This window comes from Vitis vinifera, chromosome 5 (genome assembly GCF_030704535.1).
Source record: "Vitis vinifera cultivar Pinot Noir 40024 chromosome 5, ASM3070453v1".
Taxonomy (NCBI): domain Eukaryota; kingdom Viridiplantae; phylum Streptophyta; class Magnoliopsida; order Vitales; family Vitaceae; genus Vitis; species Vitis vinifera.
In genome coordinates this window covers 1,091,839-1,115,829 of record NC_081809.1, presented here as the reverse complement: position 1 = coordinate 1,115,829, position 23,991 = coordinate 1,091,839, and the positions used below count along the sequence as shown (strand labels likewise).

Sequence of the window (23,991 nt, the reverse complement as noted above, 5' to 3'; positions counted from 1 at the left end):
AAAAGAAAAATGAAAGAAACGAGAAAATGAGAGGGAAAAAAAGAACTTTTAAATTAACAGATTTTTCTTTCATAATTCTTAAAATTAATGAAGAATTCGAAAATATATTAAAATTTGAATTTTCCATCATATTTGATTTTTACTACTTTTTTTACATCAAGTCAAAAAAGAAAATTTGGATTTTTTTTCCCCTATTCCTTGATTACCAATCCAAACTGAGCCCAATGTAATTGAGATCCGGCTCACTCTTTAACCTAATCCAGCCCAGCCAAGCCCGCTCAAAATAAAACCCACTAATTTAGAGCGGCCCAGCAGCAACAAAGTTTCCCGCTAAAACAAAGCGCCACTACAAGACCGAAGCAGATGGTGACAGTATTTCGGCCGGAGGGGAAACAGGGATTCTAATTTCTTCAACTGCGAATCCGCGATCGCGATGACTTCTTTTGAGAATCAGAAGTTCAATACTCAAATAGTAGATGTAGATTCAATAATGGAAGTAGAACAAGATCAGGAAGAAGATCCATTTCTTGGATTCATCGATTATGCGAGATCGGTGCTTTTGCCGGAGGAAGAAGGTTGTGATTCAAGCGGAAACAAAGAAGAGACTACAGGACCAGGCTGGAGCTGGATTGCTTGTCGGATTCTGAAAACATGTATTGCTTATTCAAGCGGAGTCACCTCTGCTATCCTACTCTCCGAACTCTCTCAGGTACGCTTCTGATTGGTTTCCGAGAAAACCTAACCGGAGCAATGTATAATATTTTGAGTGTTGTGTTTTTGTTGTTTATATTTCCGAGAATTGAAGGAAACAATATATGATTGCGCTAGAGCTAGTCGTGTGGATGCTTTGCTTTCTCTACTTATATATAATGGAAATCTTGGATTTGATTTTTTTTTTTTTTAATGTGTCCTTTCCAGCCAAATGTAGTATCGTGCTTTTACATGTTTATGCTATGATGTTCCTTAATTGACTGTTGTTTTATGTAAATTCTGTGTTAGATCGACGAACACATGCTCCTCATAACTCTAGCCTTTTCTTCATTTTCCTCGTTGGTAAAGAGTGGTTAATTCCTTTGGCTGTTGATTTCTCTCTGCAGGCTTGGAATGAGCAACACAGGGCTCGTGCTCCAAGAAAAAGGCCAGAATGCATTAATCAGTTGAAAAAGAAACATGGGAGAAAAAAGCTTCCAAATACTGTCAGCATTGATTCAATATATGAAAAAAGTTTCCTCTCTTTGAGCAGTGTTTTGGAAGCTGTTATTGTTGATGCTTTCCTTCTACCAGGTGCTCTATGATTTGAGATTTAGTCATTGTTATTACTAATGGTGTCTTTGATTGCTTTATAAGCAAATGAATTTGGATTTTCATTCATGTCTGATATACCTTAAAGTTCACCAAAACAATTCCTATTAAAAGTTACATTTTCAAATTCTGTCAAGTGAAATTCCAAATCAATTCTAATTCTGTGCAATGAAACACTATCTACTTTTGCTTTCATCTCCATGCAATGAATGCAACATTTTAATAGAACAGTAGAATTGTCTCATTCCTATCTTTTCACATCCTTGTATTGAAAATTATATCGAGGTACATCAGTAGTTTGTTTCTGCAATATGCCAACAATTAAATTCAACATAACTATATACTGTAGTAAATTGTGTGCTTTCTGAATTTTCCATTTAGCTTACTACGATTATAAATTTCTGGCCTCAAAACTTACACAAATTTTATGGATGACTAATCCAAAGGAGTGTACTTCGCACCAATTCTATCTAGTGATTGTGGTTTTAAGATCTAGACATTCTTTCATGTAACAGTGTTGTGACATTTAACTGTTATTTCTTTCATAAAATATTATCAGTCTTGTTGTTAATGTTTTTTTTTCCTTTAGGTACTAACATATACATGCTTAGGTTGGGGGATTTTTGGAGCTCCAATACAATCGATCTCTATCTCCATCGCAGGTAAACTGTACTACTGTGATTTTATCTGATTGGCTGTTTCCTTTGCCTCAGAACTACAACACATGTAATGATGATTTCTGACAGTGGGTGTGTTATAAGATGCTTTCCTACTTCATTCTTTGGAGTATGCATGCTTTTGCACATACAGGTGTTTGTATAGCACATATTGCATAAGATTTGTGGTTATTGTAGGTGGACTTTTCTTCCTATCATTAGTGAGGAATTTAGAACTCTTACACTGACATCATCTTGTTCCTTTTTTTCTTTGTTTGACTGGATTTGTTGTCAGACCAACCAATGCCCAACCCAATTGAGAATGTTGTGATGAGAACCTTTTGGTGAGCTCTAGTGTAAATCTAAAAATGTCTCTAAATTTCTTTTGCATTAAAATGCAATGTTTTTAAGCATACACCTTTATACCATGGTTTTTATTTTTCATTTTTTTTATCTTGGAGCTTCTCTTTACATCCTTGCATATCGACTCCTAGATATTTTTTCTTAGCCTCTCCTCTACCCTGATTCTAGTGCATTCACAGTGTGGGTGTGGGTGTGAGAGAGAGAGATTTCCTTCATGTCCTTTCATGTACCGTTTTGCCCCCTCTCCTCTCCCCTTGTATCCATGTGTGTGTGACAGAGAGAAATAGAGTTTTGGATGAACTTTAAAGTTTCATGACATAACTGAGATCTGTAACATTTTGTCTATGCCAGATACTATGACTTGGTAGATACTAATAATGGGATTCTAAGGAGAGGAAGAGAAATTTCCCTTACTGGATGTTATCTTCGAACTGCCTCTGAAGGATCTGGTTGTCCACGACTTCTGCCAACAGAATATCTTGTAATGCTCTTAGATGAGGTAACTGTTTAAAGTTTTTTCTGACCTGTTATTCTCATCATGTTCTTTTCATGATACCACTAGTTCTCATAGGAATCTCCAGGTGCAAATCTCTCATCATAAAAAGACATAGATTTTGAGGAAAAGTAAAGCATCCTTTTTGGATGCTCTAAAATAAGAAGCCAAATGGTGCCATTGATGTTCTACATCAACAGGCAGCTCAGAATTAGTTCAATAGCATTACAGTAGGTCCCCAACAGTCCATTGCTTTATTGGATTAACAGCATTTTTTTGGTTCATAAGTTGTTTTTCTCAGTTGTTATCAGTGTTGAGTTTTATTTAGATATTTAATGCACCAGTTCAGAATTAATCAAGCAATTTCATTCTGAGGTTTCTTATTCTAGTAGAAATTAGAATCAGTGATGAGCATCATTAGGATATATCCCAAAGTTTGTCACTTTTTAGAAGTTCTAGGCAATTTATAGTTAAACTATATTAAAGGTCTAGCTAACAGAATTAAGTTATGTTTTGCTGTGCCATCCTTTTTTAAGAAAATACCTTGGGCATAAGGATTTTTATTGAATTCTTATAACATTTCTTTGGGATTGAGAAGTGTCTCTTTAAGAAGTTCAAGGGGCATGACTTGAACATATATTAATTGTGGTATTGGGTCAAGCATGAGTTGTAAGCTTAAGATTGACCATAGAACGTGGTCCTTGTAGTTTAGATTATTCTTTTCGTTATGTATGCTGTGATGTGTTGTTTGCATTCCAATAGCAAGTGATGGCATAATCATTTATGTTTTTTCTTGTTCCTTTCTTTTTTCTTTTTTTTTTGGGGTGGGGGGGAGAGGACGATGCAGTTGTCCTCTTTCTGCTTTTGTGACTTCATTTTCTTTTTAATGTAGGATCAAGATGATGATGCAATGCTTCTAGGAGCTCAGTTTTGTTCAGATTCTTTCTCTTCCATTTCTCTTGATGCAGTGAGCAAGGGTGCATTTTACTCATTGTATGCAAGGTAAGATATAACCAGAGGATGCAAATACTACATTATAAAAAAAATCTATAATGATAGATTGCTTATCAAGATGATTTGCATAGAATGAAATTTTGATACTTAATGTGTATGCATCATGGAAATTCATAGCTAAAGAAAGCTTGAGATTTGGTACAAGTATATTTAGATCCCCATAAAGTTTCTCCTTCCAACATCAGTGGAGTTAGGTCATCTCTGTCAGATGTTCTTTACTCTTTCATTGTTCCCATTTTATGTGCAGGATTGAATCTATTGGATCACTGGAAACTCAGGGAAAGTTTGGTAGCATACAGAGGAAACAAATTACTCTTGTTGATAATGATGGTGTCAAATTGAAGTTTCTCTTATGGGGTGAGCAGGTTCTCCTTGCCAATCTTTTGAGGTGAACCCTTGTACTAAGTAGCTTCTTTAACACTGTTTTTTCACCATTTGTATCTATAATGCAATTTCTTTCCAGTGTTGGAAGCATGCTTGCATTGGATAGACCATTCATTGCAAGTTCTGTAGATAGTGTAATTGAAGCATGCGGGGAACTCTGTCTTGAATATGGTAGTGCAACACAAATATATTTGGTGCCTTTCATTCAGCAGGAGGAACAAGTAAGTCATTTTTATGATGGAAAACTTTGTAACTTAGTGTATGGAGTTGACTCTGTTGCTACTCAGGTAAGCATTTCATTGACACCAAATCGGTATCAAGGATCCAGGCTGCCAAGCACATTTGATCCAAGTCAGGGCCCTAAAGTTTCTCAAGTGACCCTACCCTGTGATTCTCAGGGGTCAATTGACTTCAGTAATTACCCTTTTCAAGTGAGCTTTCCATCTTTAAATACTTATTATTCTTTCAGAAGCCATTTGGATTTACTGCTCCTTTAATTTTTTCTTAGGGTTCATTAGCATGTTTTCATGAGAGATGCATTATATTTAATTTCATGCTGTTTCACAAACTCCTTGTGCTACCTGGATACAATGAACACATGTTCCTTATGCGATATCTAAAATTTATCGTTTTTTACCCTGCCGCTGTTAGGCAACCCCATCCCTTTTGTTGTCATTTAGTAATCTCCTATTCTTAGTTCATGTCATCGTTGCATGGAGTTTCCTCTCTTGAATTACAATTTTTTGATAGGAAACGACAATTGAATTACAATTATAAGCAATGTTCGGCTATCTTCAGTCAGGAATGTACTGGCCATCTTCAAGTCACTATGTTGACCTTCAAAATTATTTTAGAATTCTTTGGCACTTCAAAGACAATGTTTTTGGTTGTCATGCAAATAACCCAATGTGTTTACTGACTCTATTCTCTCTACCTAAGGTGATTTTCATATTTATGGATGCTAAATAAGAGATCAAGCAGTCTAAGGGTTTTTATTGCTTGCCATTGATGGGGTGTTACTTAAATTCTAACTCAATCTCTGGTGTTCCTTTATTTCTTGCATCAAGTCCCAATTCTTGGGATTAGAACCATTTCTTTTATGTGTAGTTTTTTCTGCACTATAAATTATATTTATGATTGTTTTTAAGCAGCATTAGTTCATCATTAACTTTTCTTAACATGTTCAAAGTATTGCAGTCATTTGTAACCGATCTACGTGACAAGATGACTAGTGTCAGCCTCTATGGTATTGTTACAGACATATTCCGAGAAAGAAATACTGCAGAAGCTATTTTCTCTTTGAGAATTGAAGACACAACTGGTGCTATTTGGGCAAAGCTACATTTTTCCAAATCTTGGTAGTGATACTGAGCTGTGTCCTTCATAGAGCTAATGCATTCATTCTTTTCATGACTATAAACCTAAGATGCTTTTTCACATATACTCTTTCTTTTTAATATACATTTCTCAGGTCATTGGGAAGATTAGGCCTTGGTCACACTATTTATATATCTGGCTTGACATGCTCTATGACGAAAGAAAAGCTGTGAGCATCTTCCGTATTGCTGTCACTTTTCTTCTTCAATGTATTATATATAATTTTTAGCTCACTTAGAACTAGTTCCATATTTCTGACTTGAAATATAGCTGTTTTCTACACAAAATTATGTTGCTTTTCCCATCACACGGCTTGAAAGTGTAGACTTGTTCCCCAGGCTTTAGTAGGCTGAAGCTTATTTTGGATAATTATTCTCTTCCCAATATGCCATTAGATGATTTCATCATGCAGCAGTGGTTGATTATTTCTCTTGACAGTGTTGAAGTTTTATGGTTCGAGAGCGACAGATCTTCTTTTGTCAACCTGAGTTGCTTGCCAGCATTACTGAACTCATCTTGTCTCCATCAGTTATCCTACCTCTCTGATCTATCCATCCAGAGTAGTCGGACGCATGTATGGATTTCTTATGGACTTGTGGCTTTGATACGTGATTCATGAATGAACTTTTAAATGATATTTCCGCATGCCTCTTGTTCTTTCAGCTTCCATTTCATTGTTGTCTGGCATTAATCTATAGTGTTGTTGCTTGTTATTTGATCATGAACAATTCACCATTTTAATACAAGTCAGTAATACATGAAAATGATTACACTTGTTGATAAAATTTTTGGATTTACATGTCTTCTGAAATTTGTTTTATTGATTGTTACTGATTCTGTTTCACACAATGCTTTACTAATAGAAGCCTTTAAACTAGGGTAGGATCTCTGGGTTTCCAGGTGTCAAGGGTTTTGTGAGATTTTGTGGTATTCTATAGTCTTTGCTCAATCTCATCCGCTTATATTTTCTTGGAAGACTCCTTGTTGAAAAGTGGATAAATCAAACAGCATAAAATGAAAGCAACCACATAGAAGGTGGGATAAATGCAAATTGAAAGAGAAAATGCAGAAGATCTTGGCATGGTCCGATAAATTCCTGGCGTGGCACTTTGGCAGAGCCCTTAAGACCTTGCTCAAGCTGCAAGGGATTGGGGTCAGGATGGAGGAGGTTTTAGGTTGGATTCCCAGAAGGTATAAAAGATGGTATCTAGAAAAAGGAAAAACACCGTGCATGACATAAACTCCACATTGTTTAGTAACTAATCTTTAGATCACAGCCATGGCAAATATTATATTTTCCCACTGTTTGAATGATCTTTTTTAAATTGAGTGTCAAAAATCATGATGTATATATTTTGATGTCCTTTTAGCTTCTGTGCTTGAATTGGAAACCTCTTAATATTGGAGAATCTATTCTCCTCCCTAATAATTTTTCTTAAACATCTTTGCAGATATGTCGGGTTTGGCTTGACCAAATTGAGCACTGTCATGTGAATACGAGATTTTCACATGCTGTTTGTGGCCATTTTGCTAACGAGACACCTTGTGGGTTCAAATGCAACTTTTGTCATTGTAATTGTGATGCTGAAGTGATGCGCACGTTCCATTTGAAAATAACCATCGCAGATGAGAGCACAAAAATTTTTGCATGGTGTACTGGTCAAACTGCAACAGAGTTGCTGCAAATTTCTCCCGATGAATTCAACGTGCTTTCAGAGGTATTGTGCCCCAACTCAATGATCTATGGTTCTTCCCTCAACTCTTTAAGGGGAGTGTTAATGGTTTTTTGTTTAGGGATGGCCTAAAAAACCCATCGGTAATGGGGGGTGGGATGGGTAATAATCGGGACTATTATTATTATTAATCCACTAACCAGGATTCCCTGTTGGGGATGTAGAAATTATTCCACTAATAGAGATTCTGTTTCCATTCGCTTAGTCTAAGACAGACGGGGAGGAGAATTAATTTTATAAACAGGAATAGTAACAGGGAGCCTTCCCTGACCTCTTCCCACCCTACTCCATTTACGTCCCCATTTTTTTTGGGGAGCAATGCTAATGCATTTAAGAGGCTAGGGGGTTTGGTTTCTTAGCATCACCAACTCTGTAATGACTGTTACTGACAACTAATTCTCTAATCTCAGGAAGAGATTTTCTTGGGCTTAAAAAAATTGCTGTTGGCTACTTAAAAAAATCAATCCAACCACAGGCTTACTACTGATGTTGCAATTAAGTTTCTATATTTCATAAATCCACTGGGTTGAAACATGCATGCAATAGAACATTTGCATTCACGCTTCCCATACACCATATTAGTTTTCTCTCAATCTGACAGTGGTGTCAAGGGGCACACAGATTGAGGAAAAAATATTAATAAAACTGGTTTGATGATTTTGTAATTGATTGCTGAGAATCCGGTGAGACCTTGAATGATATAAGTTCGTTGTTTATCAATGTTGATGCTATGGAAGATCTGTGTGTGATGATATTAAAATGTTGAGGTCAAACAATTGCACTTCTTTCTCCCAGTAGTTTATGGGTTCTTCTATGTTCAAATATCGTGCAATAAAAGCCTCAATGTCATCATGTTTTCATGGCTAGTTGTTATATGCATCTGTTGTCTCTTTCAATACCCAATTTATTATACCGAGAGTTTCGACCCCATTAGTTTTCTGTGGTGCGGTGAGTAAACAGTCTATTAATAGGATATGTTACATTAGAATAATAGCAATCATTAGACTAATACTGATTGCTCTCCTTTTTTTATTTTGTTTTTCTTTTTTTGGTACCAGGAAGAGCAAGTAATGTATCCTTCTTCCCTTGAGAGTGAAAGGTTCATGGTTGCAATACTGAATTGCAAGAGGCAGGGTTATGGAGCCGGTGAGGATCCAACTTTAGAAAATGAAGGGGTTTCCTGGGAGATTACTAGAGCACTGAAGTGTGAATGATATTTAAATGTACAAGGTCGAAAAAAAAAGACCTGCAAACTAGAGAGGCAACTCCATGATTTAAAAAAAAAAAAATCATGAATTGTTGTGCAATTTTGTATTATGGGTATCTAAGAGGAAAAAAAAATGTTTTTACCTTTTAATGGCTGATTATATCGTCTGCATAAATGTTATGGGCCTTCCCATTCCCATAAAATGTTTGTAGTAGTTGAGTTGCAGAGCCTGCTCAGGAAGGGAAAAGATACAAAGCTCTGCATAATTTTCCCACACCGTGTTCACAAAGAAACTTCTTTGGGCTTTTTATAGAATCGCATTTTGATACTTTTTTTTCTTATCTTAAATATGCTTTGCTTATACCACCTCACAGAAGTTGAAAAGTTTCGGGAAACGAAAATAAACAACTACCTATGTCCATTTAATAAAAAATTCTTAATTATTTTCCTCATTCATTCACATTGAAGGTTTCCTTGTGCAAGAGGATTCAAAGGTTATGCAGCATGCGCACCTTCAGCCTGGATGCCTTCAGATGAAGATGATGTAATCCCTGGTAATTGACAAAAATCAAGCACAAAGTTGACAATAACAGTCCATTAGGATGACTAAATAGTGAGTCAAAAACCCTCGATATGATTTAGTCTTGACTCTTGGGCCTCATGCTCAGTCATTTTTTCTCTTGGTGCTGTTGCTAGGGGTGTTCTGTTCTGTAAGCATCTTTAGGACATGGACCAATGCTCGTAAACGATCCCACACATTCAAGCCATAAAGCGCCTCTACAAGTGACTCCTGGAACTCAAAACCATTGTCCGCTACAGGATACTACCGTTGGCATACAGCACAGACAATCAATCAGTCATTAAGAACTCTTTTAAGGCTTTTAGGATGGATTAAGATTGGGATCTTTAAAAGCTCACCTGAATAGGCTTGGGAATCTTAGTTTTGATGAATGGCCACCACCTGTCCTCCACAACCGATTTTACGAGACAGCAAGCTCGCAATCCTTCTATGCCAGCAAATCTTCCAAATCCACTGTCTTTGACACCTCCAAATGGCAAAGACTGGAAGAACAAAAGGCACAGTTAGTACAATGGGCTTCAATGGGATTACCCATGATTGTATTTCAAGAATGTATTATATGACACTCAATGATACTACTTGAACATATAGATTATACCTGGCACATGTAAGTTGATGCAAAGTCGTTGATGGCAGCCATTCCACAGTGTATCTGAGAGGCAATTGCTTTGGCGCGGCGCTGACTGCCAGAAAACACTGCACACCCAAGCCCATATCTTGAATCATTTGCAAGTTTGACAACCTCTTCATCAGAGCTAAATTTCATTATAGGTAATATGGGTCCAAATGCCTGCAGGTAAACCACGCTCAGTAAGTGCTAGTCCACAGAACTACTAGAAGATTAAGGGCTACATCCCAGGGATACAAATCACATCCTTTTTTGCTTTCCATAGCATGTAAAGATAAATGCATCTTTCAGAGTGGGGTCAGCAAGAATATGTTAGTACCACCACATGTAACAAAATATGTGGTCGAAATGGAGGGAAATGGTTTTCATTTTGTGGAAGATTCAAAGGCAATCTCATTCATTTAATGGATAATTGAATACCTCTTCTTGCATCAACTGCATTGAGTGGTTTACATTTACAAGCACAGTGGGAGGAAAGAATTGATCCACTGCATCTTCACCTAAATTGCCAAAACTTCCACGACCAGCAAATTCTGCTCCTTTGTCTAATGCTTCATTAACAAGGTTTTGAAGCTTTTCAGAATGCTCTTGCATGCATATGGCTCCCATGTCATACTTTCCGGAAAGTGGAGGGCCCTGCACAAGATTGTATGTTAATAATTTGATTGGGCATGGCTCAAACCATGCCAATTAGTCAATCATAGACATATTTTAGTTAATGGTCATATGGTAGCAGACATACCAAATTATCACAGCAGACCCGAGAGAGCCTAATTCTATTGACAAAGACTTAATTTAGGAGAATATTAGGTACTTACTAGGATAAATATATGTTTCTGTCCTTTGTTTCCTATACAAGTGTGTAAAGTATTTACTGGTTTAGTACTAATGGTATCCCTTACATGTAAAAAAAGATGTACAGTTTATCTCACATAGTCGCATAAAACATGCCAGACAGGACATACTTACAGCAGTAACGGATTTTACAATTCTGACTACTTCAGCAACAAATTTAGAATAAATGTCCTGATGAACATAAAATCTCTCAGCCCCAGCACAGTTCTGTCCACTAGATTGAAGTGCAGCCCTAACAGCAATTTGTGCAACCTATATGGAGCAAAATAAGATCCCATTAACAAACAATGAAAATAAAAAAATACAAGTTTCATTTTCAAAGGTTCAAGAATATTAAATTGCAAACTCAACTGTCAAAGAAAATGGCCAAACCTACAAGAAATTAGTAATTGGTACATGGAAGGTGAAGGATTCATACATGAGGCACGTCTACATCTTCACACACAATAAATGCATCTTTTCCACCAAGCTCAAGTGTTACTGGGATCAGTGTATCAGAAGCATTTCTCATTATCTGCAATAAAAGAAAACATGCCAGTGCATGAGCAAGGCTTGGAAGCAGTGAGTTCTTTAATATATCAGCAGAAACAGCAATGAAGTCACATATGTTTTTGTTCTTTTAATGGGAAATTTTTTGAGAAAGAAGAATATACAAAAAGGATGGAAAAGAATTCCAACCATTCCTTATAAAGTCCTTCAAACACCAGGCACATCTTTTTATGTACAAGGTTACTTCAGCAAAAGTAACATTTAGTTAGAGATTGGAAATAAAGTATTCAAATTAAATAAACTTCTCTCGGTAAAAACAAATTATAAAACAGATCATCAATACTTCTGGATAACAGCTTTACCAAACAGCTTAATGTACTTATGGCATGTTTACTAAACTTTTCAAGAAAGAGAATTAGAGTAGGAAAGAAAGGGAATAAAAGGAATCGGAATCAGAAATTATTTTAAGTGCTTTACAAAACTATTAGGAAAGGGAAAGGGAATGAGAATGAAACTGATTCCTTTGAAGCGTTACTAATAGTGAAGGAAATGGAATGGAATATGTAATTTACTATAATGCCCTTGGATTTTTATTTTTTTTTACATTTATCACTATAGAGATAAAAAGACACCTTAAATAAATGGATGTAGAAGAAATAAAATTCACTTCTTACACTTATTGCATTTTTCCTTTATAAAGTTGTTTGATTAAATAGATTTTGGGTACGAAAAACTTTTGTATTTATGGTATGTATAATTTTAACTTAATAACCTTATCCAGTTTATTTTAGATCTATAATTGTGAAGCAAAAAGACATGTCAAACGATTGAGCATAAGAATAAAACTTATTTCTTGAATTTATTAATTTTTTTGGGTAAAAAATATTCTCCTATTTATAAAATTAAAGACATTCAATTAATTTACCTCTCTTTTTATTAATAAATATTACTAGTCGCATAAAAAATAACTATAGTATGAATAAAGCATTCCTATATTGGGGGCATAATAATTATTACATGTTAGAGGAACAAGGGCAAATTAGACAATCTATTCATAAAATTTGATTCCTCAAATTTGGGGAATCCAATTCATGGAGGAGGATGAGTGAATGGGCCCATACAAACTTTCCATTCCAAAGTTGAAGTAAACAAAGGAATTGAAGGAAAAGGAATGACTCCCTTTCTTTCAATTCTTCTAAATCAAGTAAACATACCCTTAAGTAATTGTGAGCCACTGCCGTGTAATAATATCGAAATGACATTCCTATTCAGGAAAAGGAAAATGGAAAAACCAGCCATGGGAAAGTCATACCGTTTTACCCACACCAGGTGATCCAACAAATATGATCTTGTCAACTGAAGACACTAGTGCTTCTCCTGTTTCAGCAAACCTGGTGAGAAAAGCTCAATTGAATTAGAAAAATCAACACAAACCTAGGAAGTGAACATGAATCCTATCCACAAATGCATACCCTGTTATTACATCAACCAGATTTTCAGGAGCTCCAACAGCAGCCAGGGCTGCCTGGATTATTCGCAAATAGAAACATCCAGACCAACTAGCATGTTCTGAAACCTACATTAAAAGCATGTGATTTCCTGTCATATTAGCAATTGAACTCCAGGACCAAACATAATACACAAAGACCAGCATCGCAATATCTAATTATGAGGTATCAAACAGCATCTCACTAAAATTGAAACTTGAGTCCTAGACAGAGTTGCTGGTGTTACTCTCCAACAAAAGCAGATGTTTAACATAAAAAGGAAAGACTTTGTTACAAAGGTGATCGCAATGCAGAATGTGACAAAATATTATGTCAGCATTTCACAGAACTTGATAAGAAAAGCATCCATTGATTCATCAAGGTCAAGAAAACATGTTGGGAACAGGAAGTTGTTTAAGAAAATTCACTAATCTGATAGTATTATCTGATTTTTGGGTCCTTGGTTAAATTATCCATTTCAAATTTTTCATAATTTCTCAGGATCAACTGAAGTTTCTATAATCATAGCTTATATGAGTAATTCACTACATTGCAAGCATCGACATAACTGGGCAAGTAAGAAAGGTGCCCAATAGAAATTTGAGAATAGTAGTAGAATGTTGGTCACTCCTTTTAGGCAAGTTTCTAAAACTGGGCATGTTGATACATGTCTATCCATATTCCCAAAGTTTTGTGTCAATCAAGCAATCACAATGCATGCACTATGGGACTTAGCAAGGTTAAGTAGTAGCAGGGATCAAATGGATTTCTAGGAAATGCTTCAATTTCTTTACTTCCAATATAAATTGAAACCAGCATTCAGATAATATATTCATAAATCTACCAATGGAAGAAAATTTGCCCAAATTTGCAAATTCAACTATTGATATTGAATATAAATTTAACATATACCAGGATATAGTATGCATTCCCAACATAATAAGTATAGTGCAGGTATAGCAAAGTTTAAATACCTTTATCACAACACCATTTCCTGAAAAGACTGCTGCCAGCATTGGGTTAAAGATATTATGAAATGGATAGTTCCATGAGACAATGGCACCAATCACACCAAGGGGATGAAATTCCACTTTGGCTGTCTTGTGAAGCATTGACCTTCCAGTAGACCTGAGATTCATCATAATAACAATAATAGTACCAACTTTTTCGTTAGATCTTTCTGTGGGTGAACTACTCTGGTAAAAGTCGTCAAATTTCTCAATTCCCCAATGCCAAATTCCTTAAAACAAACAGATACTATTTTCTTGAAGATAAAAATTCTGAATATTAATCCAACCTAGTTGTTTGTGACTAAATCATGCACTTATAATGAAAAACTCTGAAAATAATGCCAACTTTTTTATGTATAATACTAAAAAAGCAACACTTAAGAAGTCAATAGAAATGATTCTAGATAGACACAAGATACTCAGAAGTTATTCAGATTCCATACAACAGAAGTTAGTATGCATACAGTAGTAATTGTGCATGCCTTGAGCTAATCCGTCAGGGTGGTTCCTACAATGTTGAAACTGAAGATGGAAGGGAAAATTAAGCTTCAAGAATCAGGCACATTGATACAGGAGATACAACAATAGCGTAATCATAAACAGATGCAGTGCAACATTATGATGTACATGTTGGAATTGAAATACATTTATTTCATGGGCCCATCAACCGAAACCAAACCTAATTCAACATCACTAGAGTCATGTAATATTGGCAAGTGTGTGGAAAAACCTATTGGAAAAGATGGTAGGAGGTACCGGTATTCAGGCTTTAACCACCTCTCACCCTCTGAAAGAAGCCAGGTGATCTTCTCACAAGTTGTCATTATTTCTCCCAAAGAAGCATCAACCATTGTTTTTCCAGTATCACGTGATGAGATCCTAACAAAATGACTCAGGAATTAGGACATAAAACAAAACTTAACCAATCATTAAGCAAGAAATGAAAGAAACAAAATAAAATATTCCTAAACATAGAACTCCAAGAAATGCAATCCTAGCAATCCTCCATGTCCCTTGAAATACTAATGATACATTTACCTCTTAAATGGCATTTGAACAAATAACTCCAGCACAACACATGTCATTTGACTGTAATAAGATTCCCATCAACCTCTCAAGTCTAAGCTATGCCATTAAGATGTTGGAATTTGTCAAAATAGATAGCATGTAGTTCAGCCAAACCTTATCCCAATTCTTCAAGGACTATATGTATGTTTTTCAACCAATCCATCCCTTCTTAAGCAATATTCAAGTCAGTTATAAGTAATTATATATTTTGTTACTACCTCAACCATGCCCCTTCTGGCCTTCCCCTTGACCTTGTAGCATATCATTTTTTATTGTTGCAAGTGACCATTGTCTCAACCTCACATCTTGACTAGCAAACATTCTATAGAACAAATCATGCCTAACCTTATATACATTCCTTAAAAAATTCTTCCGAATTAGTTAGTATACATCTATCATACAACACTTTGTTTTTTATTGGAAGTGGAGAATTCATTATAGAAGATCCATCACACAACAAATGGGAAGAATCTTAATATTTTGTTTTTAAGAACCCTAAATTTTTGCACTTCTGTGAAAACCTTTCTGCAGAAATTGATAAAAGTTTCTTAAACATAAAAATGTAATCAAACATTTTTCCATACCAAAGAAAAACTATGTCCAGCTTCACTGTGTTATTGGGATAATATCTTGTCCTTGTATGGCATCCTAAAATTTTTAATCTACATTTCAAAAGTTGACAATTACTAATTAATCCTCCATCCATATAAATATAATGTAGTCCTTACTCGCATATAAGCTCTTGATGTTCGATAATATATTTGAGAAGTATCCGTAGAAATTGTCGTCTTTGCTTGAAGCTACTCCGAGCCCATATTTTCTGAGCCTTCCTTGCCTGTGCCACATGTTCTCTTACCTGAGAAAATTTATTTAGTCAGTGGCAGCAATGTAATCAACAAAATGCCATACATCATTGGGATTTGGGATCTCTTCATATCTAATATAGCTGTGAACTACTTGGGAAATGGAATTCCAATGAAAAAGATGAAAGGAACCAAATAAGAACAACTGCACCACATTTGAGGTAAGCAAATACACGTGTTGTTACACTGCAAACCATAATAACAACAATCATGCCCCAGAATTCTTACACTGAATGTTCAATGTTCCTAGAAAGTTTACCAGGTCGTTCTATATGTTAACCACAAGCATATGGACTCACACCTGATCTTATTAAAAAAAATGATGGAAACAAGGGAAATGAAAGAGAAAATAGCAAGTGACCAATCAAGGATCACCTAGGTGCAAATTGAGCCTAGTTGTCCCACATAGAACAGAATACAAACCCCTCCCATTTAGAATTCATCATGAGACAGCAAGAGTAAAGTGACTCAGTAATGGATACCAACCAGTCCCAGTGATTACACACATAGCATCACTGACCTCATCAGGTCGCAAAGCAGGGCAGAATCCCAAGTATTTCATCGTTGCAGGCTCATAACACTGAACTTTCTCAGGTGTCCTTCCCCTTGAAGGTATCTGCATAGGAATCCCAATCCCAAATAACAAGTAAGCAACCAAATGTTTTGGACTCATACGGTTTAACCACACACCTAATATATATATAAAAGAAGGAAGAGATATTTTTCAAGAATTAAATAATGACAACAGAAAAAGAGAATCATGATGCAACAAACCAAGTAGAAGAGCAAACCCCCCCACCACCTCCCATGTCCAAAACCCTCTATTAGACCTAAACTGTCCACTCTCCTAACCACCATAACAAAGCTCATCCATGAACAAGGTAAAGGAAAAGGAGTCAATGGATCCTCCTATCAAGCTCCCTAGATGCATTTTCCACTTTTGAGACTGCCCATCAATCAAAACCACAAAACCGACAGAAGATGGACACCCTTTAACCCAGCTCCTCCATTTTACCCCATAACCTTCCCAATAAAGAGTGTAATTAAGAAAGTCACAGTTAATATGATTGTTGGCTTTCTGAGAGCACTTTTAGAATTACACCCTTCTTTTGGAAACTTTCTTGCTCTCAAAAATTATGTTAGCATTCATGGCCACATTTAAGATCTACCTCCCTTTAACAAAGACTCCTTGTGACATACAACTTGAAAACATGATAAACAGAGTAATATACTTTTTTTTATAGGTAATAAATAGAGTAATATACTTGGAACATGTTTGGATGTTCACATGAAACAATACCACTCATGGAATCCTAAAACTGATCCCAAACCATCAGTTTGGGCAATGGATTCGATTTCCTTTAATTCCTCATGAAGATGGAATTATACTTTCATATGCTTTGTAAAATCTAATGGAGAAATTCAATTTCCATATGAAATTATATTTTCATATGCTTTGTAATATCTAATAGAGCAATTCAATTTCCATTTGATGACTAAACGGCAGGAGTAAATTATGGTAATTTAGAAGCATTAACCGAGATTGAGTTCAAGTTTGAGAGTTCAAGAACACTACTGTAGAACCTTTAACCATACATTTCTTTTGTCACATTTCTGTATCTCTTGTAAAATAAGAAAAAGAGTAATACTTTGTGCTCTAAAAATCTTGCGGAATAGCCTCTTTGAATAAAAGACAGCACAAGTGCTCATGATTTTGGAAGATATTACATAGCATGACACTGAATAGGTAGAGATCACTTTCCAAGGAAAATAATAAAGAGACCAAAATGCACAAATGGTTTGAATTGCAGGAGAAACTCACCAAAAAAAATTAAATCAGAACAAGCAAACACTTAAGAAACTCACATAGATGAAAGAGTTCTCCTTGGTCTTTCCATCGTCCAACACTGTTAAAATTAAAAGCACAGTAAACCGTCAACAAAATCACAAGAAGAAGAAAACTTCATTTAATCGCCGAGAAAACGCAGGAAACGGAGAGAAATCAAAACTTCGAATCTTAGATTTTTCATTACTTAGGGCCAAAGAAAACCTCCACTGCTCGTCAGTTCAGCTTCTCATTTTCAAGAAACAAAAACACCAGAAAACCAACTCACTCAAAATTTCCCCTCCTTTTCCTCAATTTCGTCGGCAATCAATCAGCAGCAAAATCGCAACAGAAAAACATCGGACCGAGAAAAAAAAAAACCTAAGATTTCAAATCTCATTTTCTTTCCTTTCCCTCCGCTTTCTCGGCAACCAAACAAAAGTAAAAACTAGAAATCTAAACAAATTAATAAACAAAAATAACATAAAAATACACGGAGCCACATAGAGATCGGTACCATCAGAAGCGTCTACATCAATGGAAGGTACATTGGGCGGAATGAGCATCAAGAGGAATCTACAGAGAGCGAAAGCAAATCCGAGAACGAGCAAAGGCCACCAGAACGCCATTCTATTTGCAGACTCTGTCTCACCCTCGATCTCAGAGAACCGACCCCAACCCAACCCCTAGGGTTTCGAAGGATCGCAACACCACATTCTCAGAAAAAATGCTCGGAAGAGTGAGCGTGTAAAGAAAACAAAGAAAACGACCGAAACAGGAACAACAAAAATTCGCTCTCTCTGCTTTTTCTTCTTTAATGGCAAAAATTAAAGTGAACAGGGGCCTTGGATGGCATTTTTTGACTGGCACTGTAAATTAAAGCTGCCCAAGGGTCATTTGCTTTGAACTTTTATCTCCGCTGCAGCCGGTAACTTGACGCGCGGTGTCTGTATCAGCGATGCGGTTGAGCAAATGCTGACTTGTCATGTTAGTTAAATTTTGTCCCTTACGGCCTTACATTTAAAAATCAAAATAAAATAATTCCCAAACCATAAAAATAATGTGGTTAATTTCACACTCTCTCCCCGTAAAATTTGGTTTAATATATTTGCTTTTTATTTTAATTTAAATAAAATATAAAACATAAGAAAAGTATTTGAAATTCAACATTTTTTTTTTTTGTTTTTTTTGTTTTTTCATCCTCAAGTAAATGTACAAAGTTTAAGGGTTTGTTCCATAAATGCTATAGGAAAGCCGTAATTTAAATCCGATTTCTAAAATAAAAAGTACCTTTAACAACTCATTTGGAATAATATTAAAGTATTTTTATAAAATATTGTGTGAAATAATTGAAAATATGATAAATATTTTGAGAACTTTTATATTTAATATAAGTATAAAATAAGCTTACCAAAAAATAAATTTTAAAAACTTTTCTTTTATATTTTAATTTTCAAATAATTTTTTTTGCTTAAAACTATTTTAAGAACATATTTTTCACACTTACCTTAATTTTTTCCTTTTCCTTTTTCTTTTAATTCGAAGTAGTTATAAAAAAAAAGTAATAAAATGTATTTTTATTTGTATGTAAAATACTTTTAGCCTAAAATATGTTTTTGAAATAGTATTAATTATTTGACAAAATTTAGGAAATCATTTTAAAAGTTTGAAAAATCACTTATAATGTTTTTAAAAAAAAATATTTCATACATGATTATCTTAAAAACACTTTCATTAAAAATATTTGGAATATAAACCCTTCTGAACATTATCTTAATAATTTAAAAAGTAAGAATTATCTTTCTTATTTAGGAAATATCTTATATTTTTAATTAAATATTTCTTAAAAAAAAAAAAAAAAAGCTATGTTAAATGGACTTTAAAAGGTATAAGGTACGTTTGGTAGCTGTATACAAAAATAATTATAGAAAACAATTTTAAAAAACCGTTATATAATTTTATAGAACAAAAAATTTGTTTGAAAACTTAAAATATTTTTAATATATTTTAAAAATAATTTTTATATATAATATTTTATTTTTAATTATTTTATATATTTGTATATTTATTTCTTAAAACATTCCTTAATAAAAAATTAATAATTAAAATATGTTTTCAGAAAACTATTTTTAAAAACAGTTACTAAACAAATCCATAGTTTTTGTTTCACAGGTAAAATGAACTTTTAGACCACATATCATGATGCAAGATATTGAAGGTCATGCCAAAACTACGATATTTATTTCTAATGACCCTTTGTGTAATGATATGGCAGTACTAAATCCTTTTGAGATGAAAGGATTGTATGGAATGTTGAAGTCATTGTAAACTCTCGCAAATGTGAATCAAGTTCCCTTTCACTCATTCATTTCCAACCAAGTACACTTCTAAAAAACACCCACGAATGCGATTCTTGCAAGGAACGCTTTTAGAAATTGTTTAAGAATAATATTACGATTAGGAGGTCAAATATGAAAAACAATATTTCCCATTCATTTTGTCAAAATATTTTTCATATTTTTTTATTATATTATCTGTTTAAATTTTTGTTTTTTTAAAAGTGTGTTGAATTTGTTATAAAAAATAATTTGTTTTCGGAACAAAGTTTTAAAATATTGTCTTAAGAAAAACACTTTTAAAGGTATTTTTTTTAAGTTGTTTAAATAGTTATCTAATGTCTAAATAAGTTGCTATTTTTTACTTAATTTTAAATAGAATTTTAATGCTTAATGGTGTTAAATGTTAAGTTGTTTGTTTTTTTAATATTTTATTTCTATTAAACACTAAAAAGTAAAAAAAAAAAAAAAATTCAATATGTTACTTTTTTTTATTTAGAAAAAGTTAAATATTTTGACTTTTTCTATTTAATAAAAAATTTATAAGAAATCATGAAAAATTAGAAAAACAAATAAATTAAAATTTAAAAATAAATTATTTTGAATAAAAAGTTAAAAAAACAAACATGTACCCTAGGGAAAAAAATACATTATATTTATCTAAAGGAATTCATGTTGATTTCTAAATAAAAACACCTAGTTTTCTAACTAGATGATCGGACTTTTATATTAACCTTATTTTCTTGAAACTAAGCTCTATAAAAAAATGTTAATGTTAAAACGGTAATAATTAATTTTTAACTTATAAGATTTAAGGATTCATATCATACTCTTTACATAAACATAATTGCTCAATAATTGTCACAAACTAAACCTTTGTGTCCAAAATAAGTCCATTTCAAGTACTTGGATATGGGCTAGGTGCTCCATTTTATTTTCCCATTAAGGCCGAACCTAAATAGAGATAATTGTTCATACACTCATAAGGGATGTATGGATTCTCGAGAAGAGAGAGCCGCGATGGTCCCCCGAACAGCCCGGATCCCACGAGTGAATAGAAAATTGGATCTACATTGTATCTCACCTGAATCGCCCCATCTATCCTCTTGAGGAGAAGTTTGGTTTTAAACCCCGATTCAAACAGGAGGGGTACGTCATGCTAATATGCCTTAGATGATCCACATCTCAGGATCAGGTGCTGATGAGCACATCCACAGCATAAATTCTTTAAACCATCATGGGCGTTCGCACTGATGATCTCTTTATTCAAAGCTGTATTTAGTTACTGCTGAGATTTTCTCCTTTTTGGAGCAAAGCCACATGTTTCCCAGCTTTGCTTGCAGGGCTTGTGATACCGCCTACAGTTTCAGCAACAAATATCAATGGTCCCATGGGCTGCTGAGATTGATCACATCTCAAGCCTTTGAGAAGCTAAGAATAATGAGGGTTGGACCCAGTCCAAATATTGTTTCACGTTAGGAACGGTAGCTTTGGTATCGTTAGTTCTTAAATTCTCTGTCAAGTAACCAATTTTGCTTTACTTTGAACAAAGATATGCTTTTTGTCAGGGCTTCATGATAAACTGCAATGTGGAAGGGTTTCTTGGTTACTTCATTTTTGTGTAGGTTGTATTAATTGTTAAGCTTCTCTTACCAATTTCACCAAGTCACCTCAGATTCCCTCTCTTCTTCTGATTATTTAAGTCTGAAATGGTTGCGAAGATTCGGGCCAAAGTTGCTTGTTTAAGCTCCCATCCAATTCCATTGTAACTGATACTGCGGCCTTGGCTCGACCTGGTGCGCATACTTTTGTATTTGATACATTGATCAAAGCCCATTCAGGTAAGCAGGCTTGAAATCTCATTCCTTGTTTTTATTTTGTTTGGTTGTTTGACAGGTATGAACAGGAGGTAACCTATTTTTCTAGGTTGTCGTTCGCATAGTATCTTAGAAAAATGTAGATATATATAACATAATGTCTATCCTTCAAGGCAATTCTTATATAAAGCATTAAAATTTCTTTATTGAAGAATATTTTTTTCTAAAATATACGTAATACAATCATTTTATATGTAGATTGTAACGATTCGCACTCAATCGTGCAGTTGTTATCTGTTCTAGACACAAAAGGATTCTCATAATTTTAAAACATTTCTACATGATTGAGAGAAGTTCATACTTATATAATACCAAAAACTTTTTCCTCTATTCTGTGAGATATCACAAACACTCCTCATACAACATAATATCCTTATTGTGTCCTACGAAATTAAAAAGGTAAATAAATAAACACGGAGCCAAACATATCCCCATATTAGGGTTAGGGATTGATTATGATATCATTTATAGCGACTTATATTCAACATTATGGATAGTATCCACTTTAAATTTAAAGTTACTCACAATTTTAAAACGAGTTTATATGATTAAAAATAATTCATACTTATATAACATAAAGATTTTCTTTCCTTTTACCATGTAAGACATGTATCTCATAAGAGTAAACCACTATTCAAAATATTCACGCAAAGTTGGGGGGTCGGGTTTGATATTATTTCTAATGATTATCTCATCTATCTACCTAGATATTTATCACTTTAGGGCCAACATCACAATGAGTATCTGATTTCTATCATAATCACTTGCCCTCAAAAGTCAGGATGTGGGATTCCTTCTCGTTGGATCTCCCTGTGGCCTTTCTTTAGAAAATGACTTTTTTTTTACAGGGAAAAGATCAATTATTATTGCTGATAATAGGTTTTTTTTTTTTTTAATCACTTCATCCTTGTTTGATGTAGCTGCATTTTTAATTTTCAAACTCCTGTTTCTTATGCTAAAAATAAAGGCAACCTAAACTAAAAGTGGGAGCATTTGATGATATACACTGAGAAAAATTTAATAGAAAGATGCAACTGTATGCAGGGTCTGCCAGTTCCTTCATTCAGCTTTGATCAATATGATCGTGTTCGAGATCAAATCAGAGATGGAAAGCGGTAAGACCAATACAGAGATGGAAAGCAGTAAAAGACCAGGAGAAGAAATCATTCAAGTACATGATGAACTAGTATCTACCATAAAAAAAAAAATGGACACAGTCTTTCCCCATTGTATCTGCAGAGTCCAGGAGAGACTTGTCCAGGAAAACGAAAAGGCCTACTACCCTGAACTGATCTCCATTGGCCCTTTCCACCATGGAAAAGAAAAATTGAAAGACATGGAAGATCATAAATGGCGGTACCTGCATGCCCTCCTTAGTCGAAAACCGAACCTGGAAGCCAGGTTGGCCATCTGCGTGAATGCCCTCAGAGAGTGTGAGCTCAAAGCAAGAAACTGCTACGCAAAGAAAGAGAGCATCAATCTCAGCTGCGACGAATTCGTGAAGATGATGCTAGTCGATGGCTGCTTCATCATTGAGCTCTTCCTCAAGTATGCTCACAGGAGTTTGAGAAAGAGGGGGGACCCCATTTTCACCTTACACGAAAGATTCCGTACTCTGAGGTGTGACATGATCCTATTGGAAAACCAATACCCTCTCTTTGTTCTTCAGCGGTTGTTCAATCTTGTACCCACCCCTCAGCAGTCCAAGTCTCTCAATGGGCTTGCCTTCCATTTCTTCAGGACCATGATCCCCGGAAACAAGAAAGCTACTCAGGATAAGTTCAGCCAAGAAGGCAACCACCTACTGGACTTGATCCACAACTGCTTCCTCCCCACATTCTCAGAAGTGCATCCCGCTGCTGAGAAACCGACGCCACCAAAGCAATCAAGCAAACGAGAAAAGCTGCAAAGTGCTTCGAAGCTCCATGAGTCTGGAATCAAGTTGAGGAAGGTCAACGAAGGAGTCGTACTGGACATTGCGTTTGAAAATGGGCTTCTGTCCATCCCGGAGGTGAAAATTCATCAGTATACCGAGACTCTCTTCAGGAATCTCATTGCTGGGGAGGAGTGTAATTGTGATAATTTTGTGCACGTAACGTCTTATGTTTTTCTCTTGAGTAAGCTCATCAGTTCACCCAAAGACGCAAAATTTCTGAGGCAAAAGAAGATCCTCATCAGTAGTTTGAAGGAAGATAATGACATTTCTGAGCTGTTCAAGAAGCTGTCCAAGGAGGTGGAAATGAACCAGTTCTATTTTGACTGGCTATGTGAACAAGTGAATGAATATAAGAGTGCGACTTGGTTCACCCTTCCCTCATGTTTTCAAAAATAAAAAGTAAATTCAGCCATTCTTTCCTTTCCTTTCTAACCAGTTTTACTCTTGAGTAATTTTTTTCCCCTTTTGTACTCATTTGAAGGGCTGATTGGTTGCCTAGAAAAAATTT

The 23,991-nt window shown here is 34.9% G+C and overlaps 3 protein-coding genes across 3 annotated transcripts; 2 read left to right on the top strand and 1 right to left on the bottom strand.

Annotated features, from left to right (window-relative positions):
- The first annotated feature begins 188 nt into the window (after positions 1-188).
- On the top strand, positions 189-8,840 carry LOC100251734 (uncharacterized). The gene is made up of 13 exons (XM_010651218.3): positions 189-709; positions 1,098-1,284; positions 1,892-1,964; positions 2,673-2,820; positions 3,707-3,816; positions 4,076-4,216; positions 4,292-4,433; positions 4,500-4,643; positions 5,410-5,570; positions 5,684-5,758; positions 6,028-6,163; positions 7,041-7,307; positions 8,381-8,840. Exons 1-13 carry the CDS (start codon positions 434-436, stop codon positions 8,534-8,536), a joined length of 2,016 nt encoding a protein of 671 aa, XP_010649520.1. The 5' UTR covers positions 189-433; the 3' UTR covers positions 8,537-8,840.
- A 90-nt stretch (positions 8,841-8,930) lies between these two features.
- On the bottom strand, positions 8,931-18,163 carry LOC100249882 (aldehyde dehydrogenase 22A1). The gene is made up of 14 exons (XM_002277707.4): positions 17,852-18,163; positions 17,376-17,416; positions 16,030-16,125; positions 15,375-15,502; positions 14,335-14,457; positions 13,543-13,696; positions 12,554-12,657; positions 12,394-12,472; positions 11,011-11,106; positions 10,707-10,844; positions 10,158-10,373; positions 9,708-9,899; positions 9,448-9,591; positions 8,931-9,352 (listed from the first exon to the last, which is right to left on the bottom strand). The coding sequence occupies exons 1-14, from the start codon at positions 17,961-17,963 to the stop codon at positions 9,194-9,196; spliced, it is 1,782 nt and encodes a 593-aa protein (XP_002277743.1). The 5' UTR covers positions 17,964-18,163; the 3' UTR covers positions 8,931-9,193.
- A 3,228-nt stretch (positions 18,164-21,391) lies between these two features.
- LOC104879207 (UPF0481 protein At3g47200) lies at positions 21,392-23,895 on the top strand. The gene is made up of 2 exons (XM_010651219.3): positions 21,392-21,511; positions 22,592-23,895. The coding sequence occupies exon 2, from the start codon at positions 22,626-22,628 to the stop codon at positions 23,877-23,879; it is 1,254 nt and encodes a 417-aa protein (XP_010649521.1). The 5' UTR covers positions 21,392-21,511; positions 22,592-22,625; the 3' UTR covers positions 23,880-23,895.
- Positions 23,896-23,991: the final 96 nt, after the last annotated feature.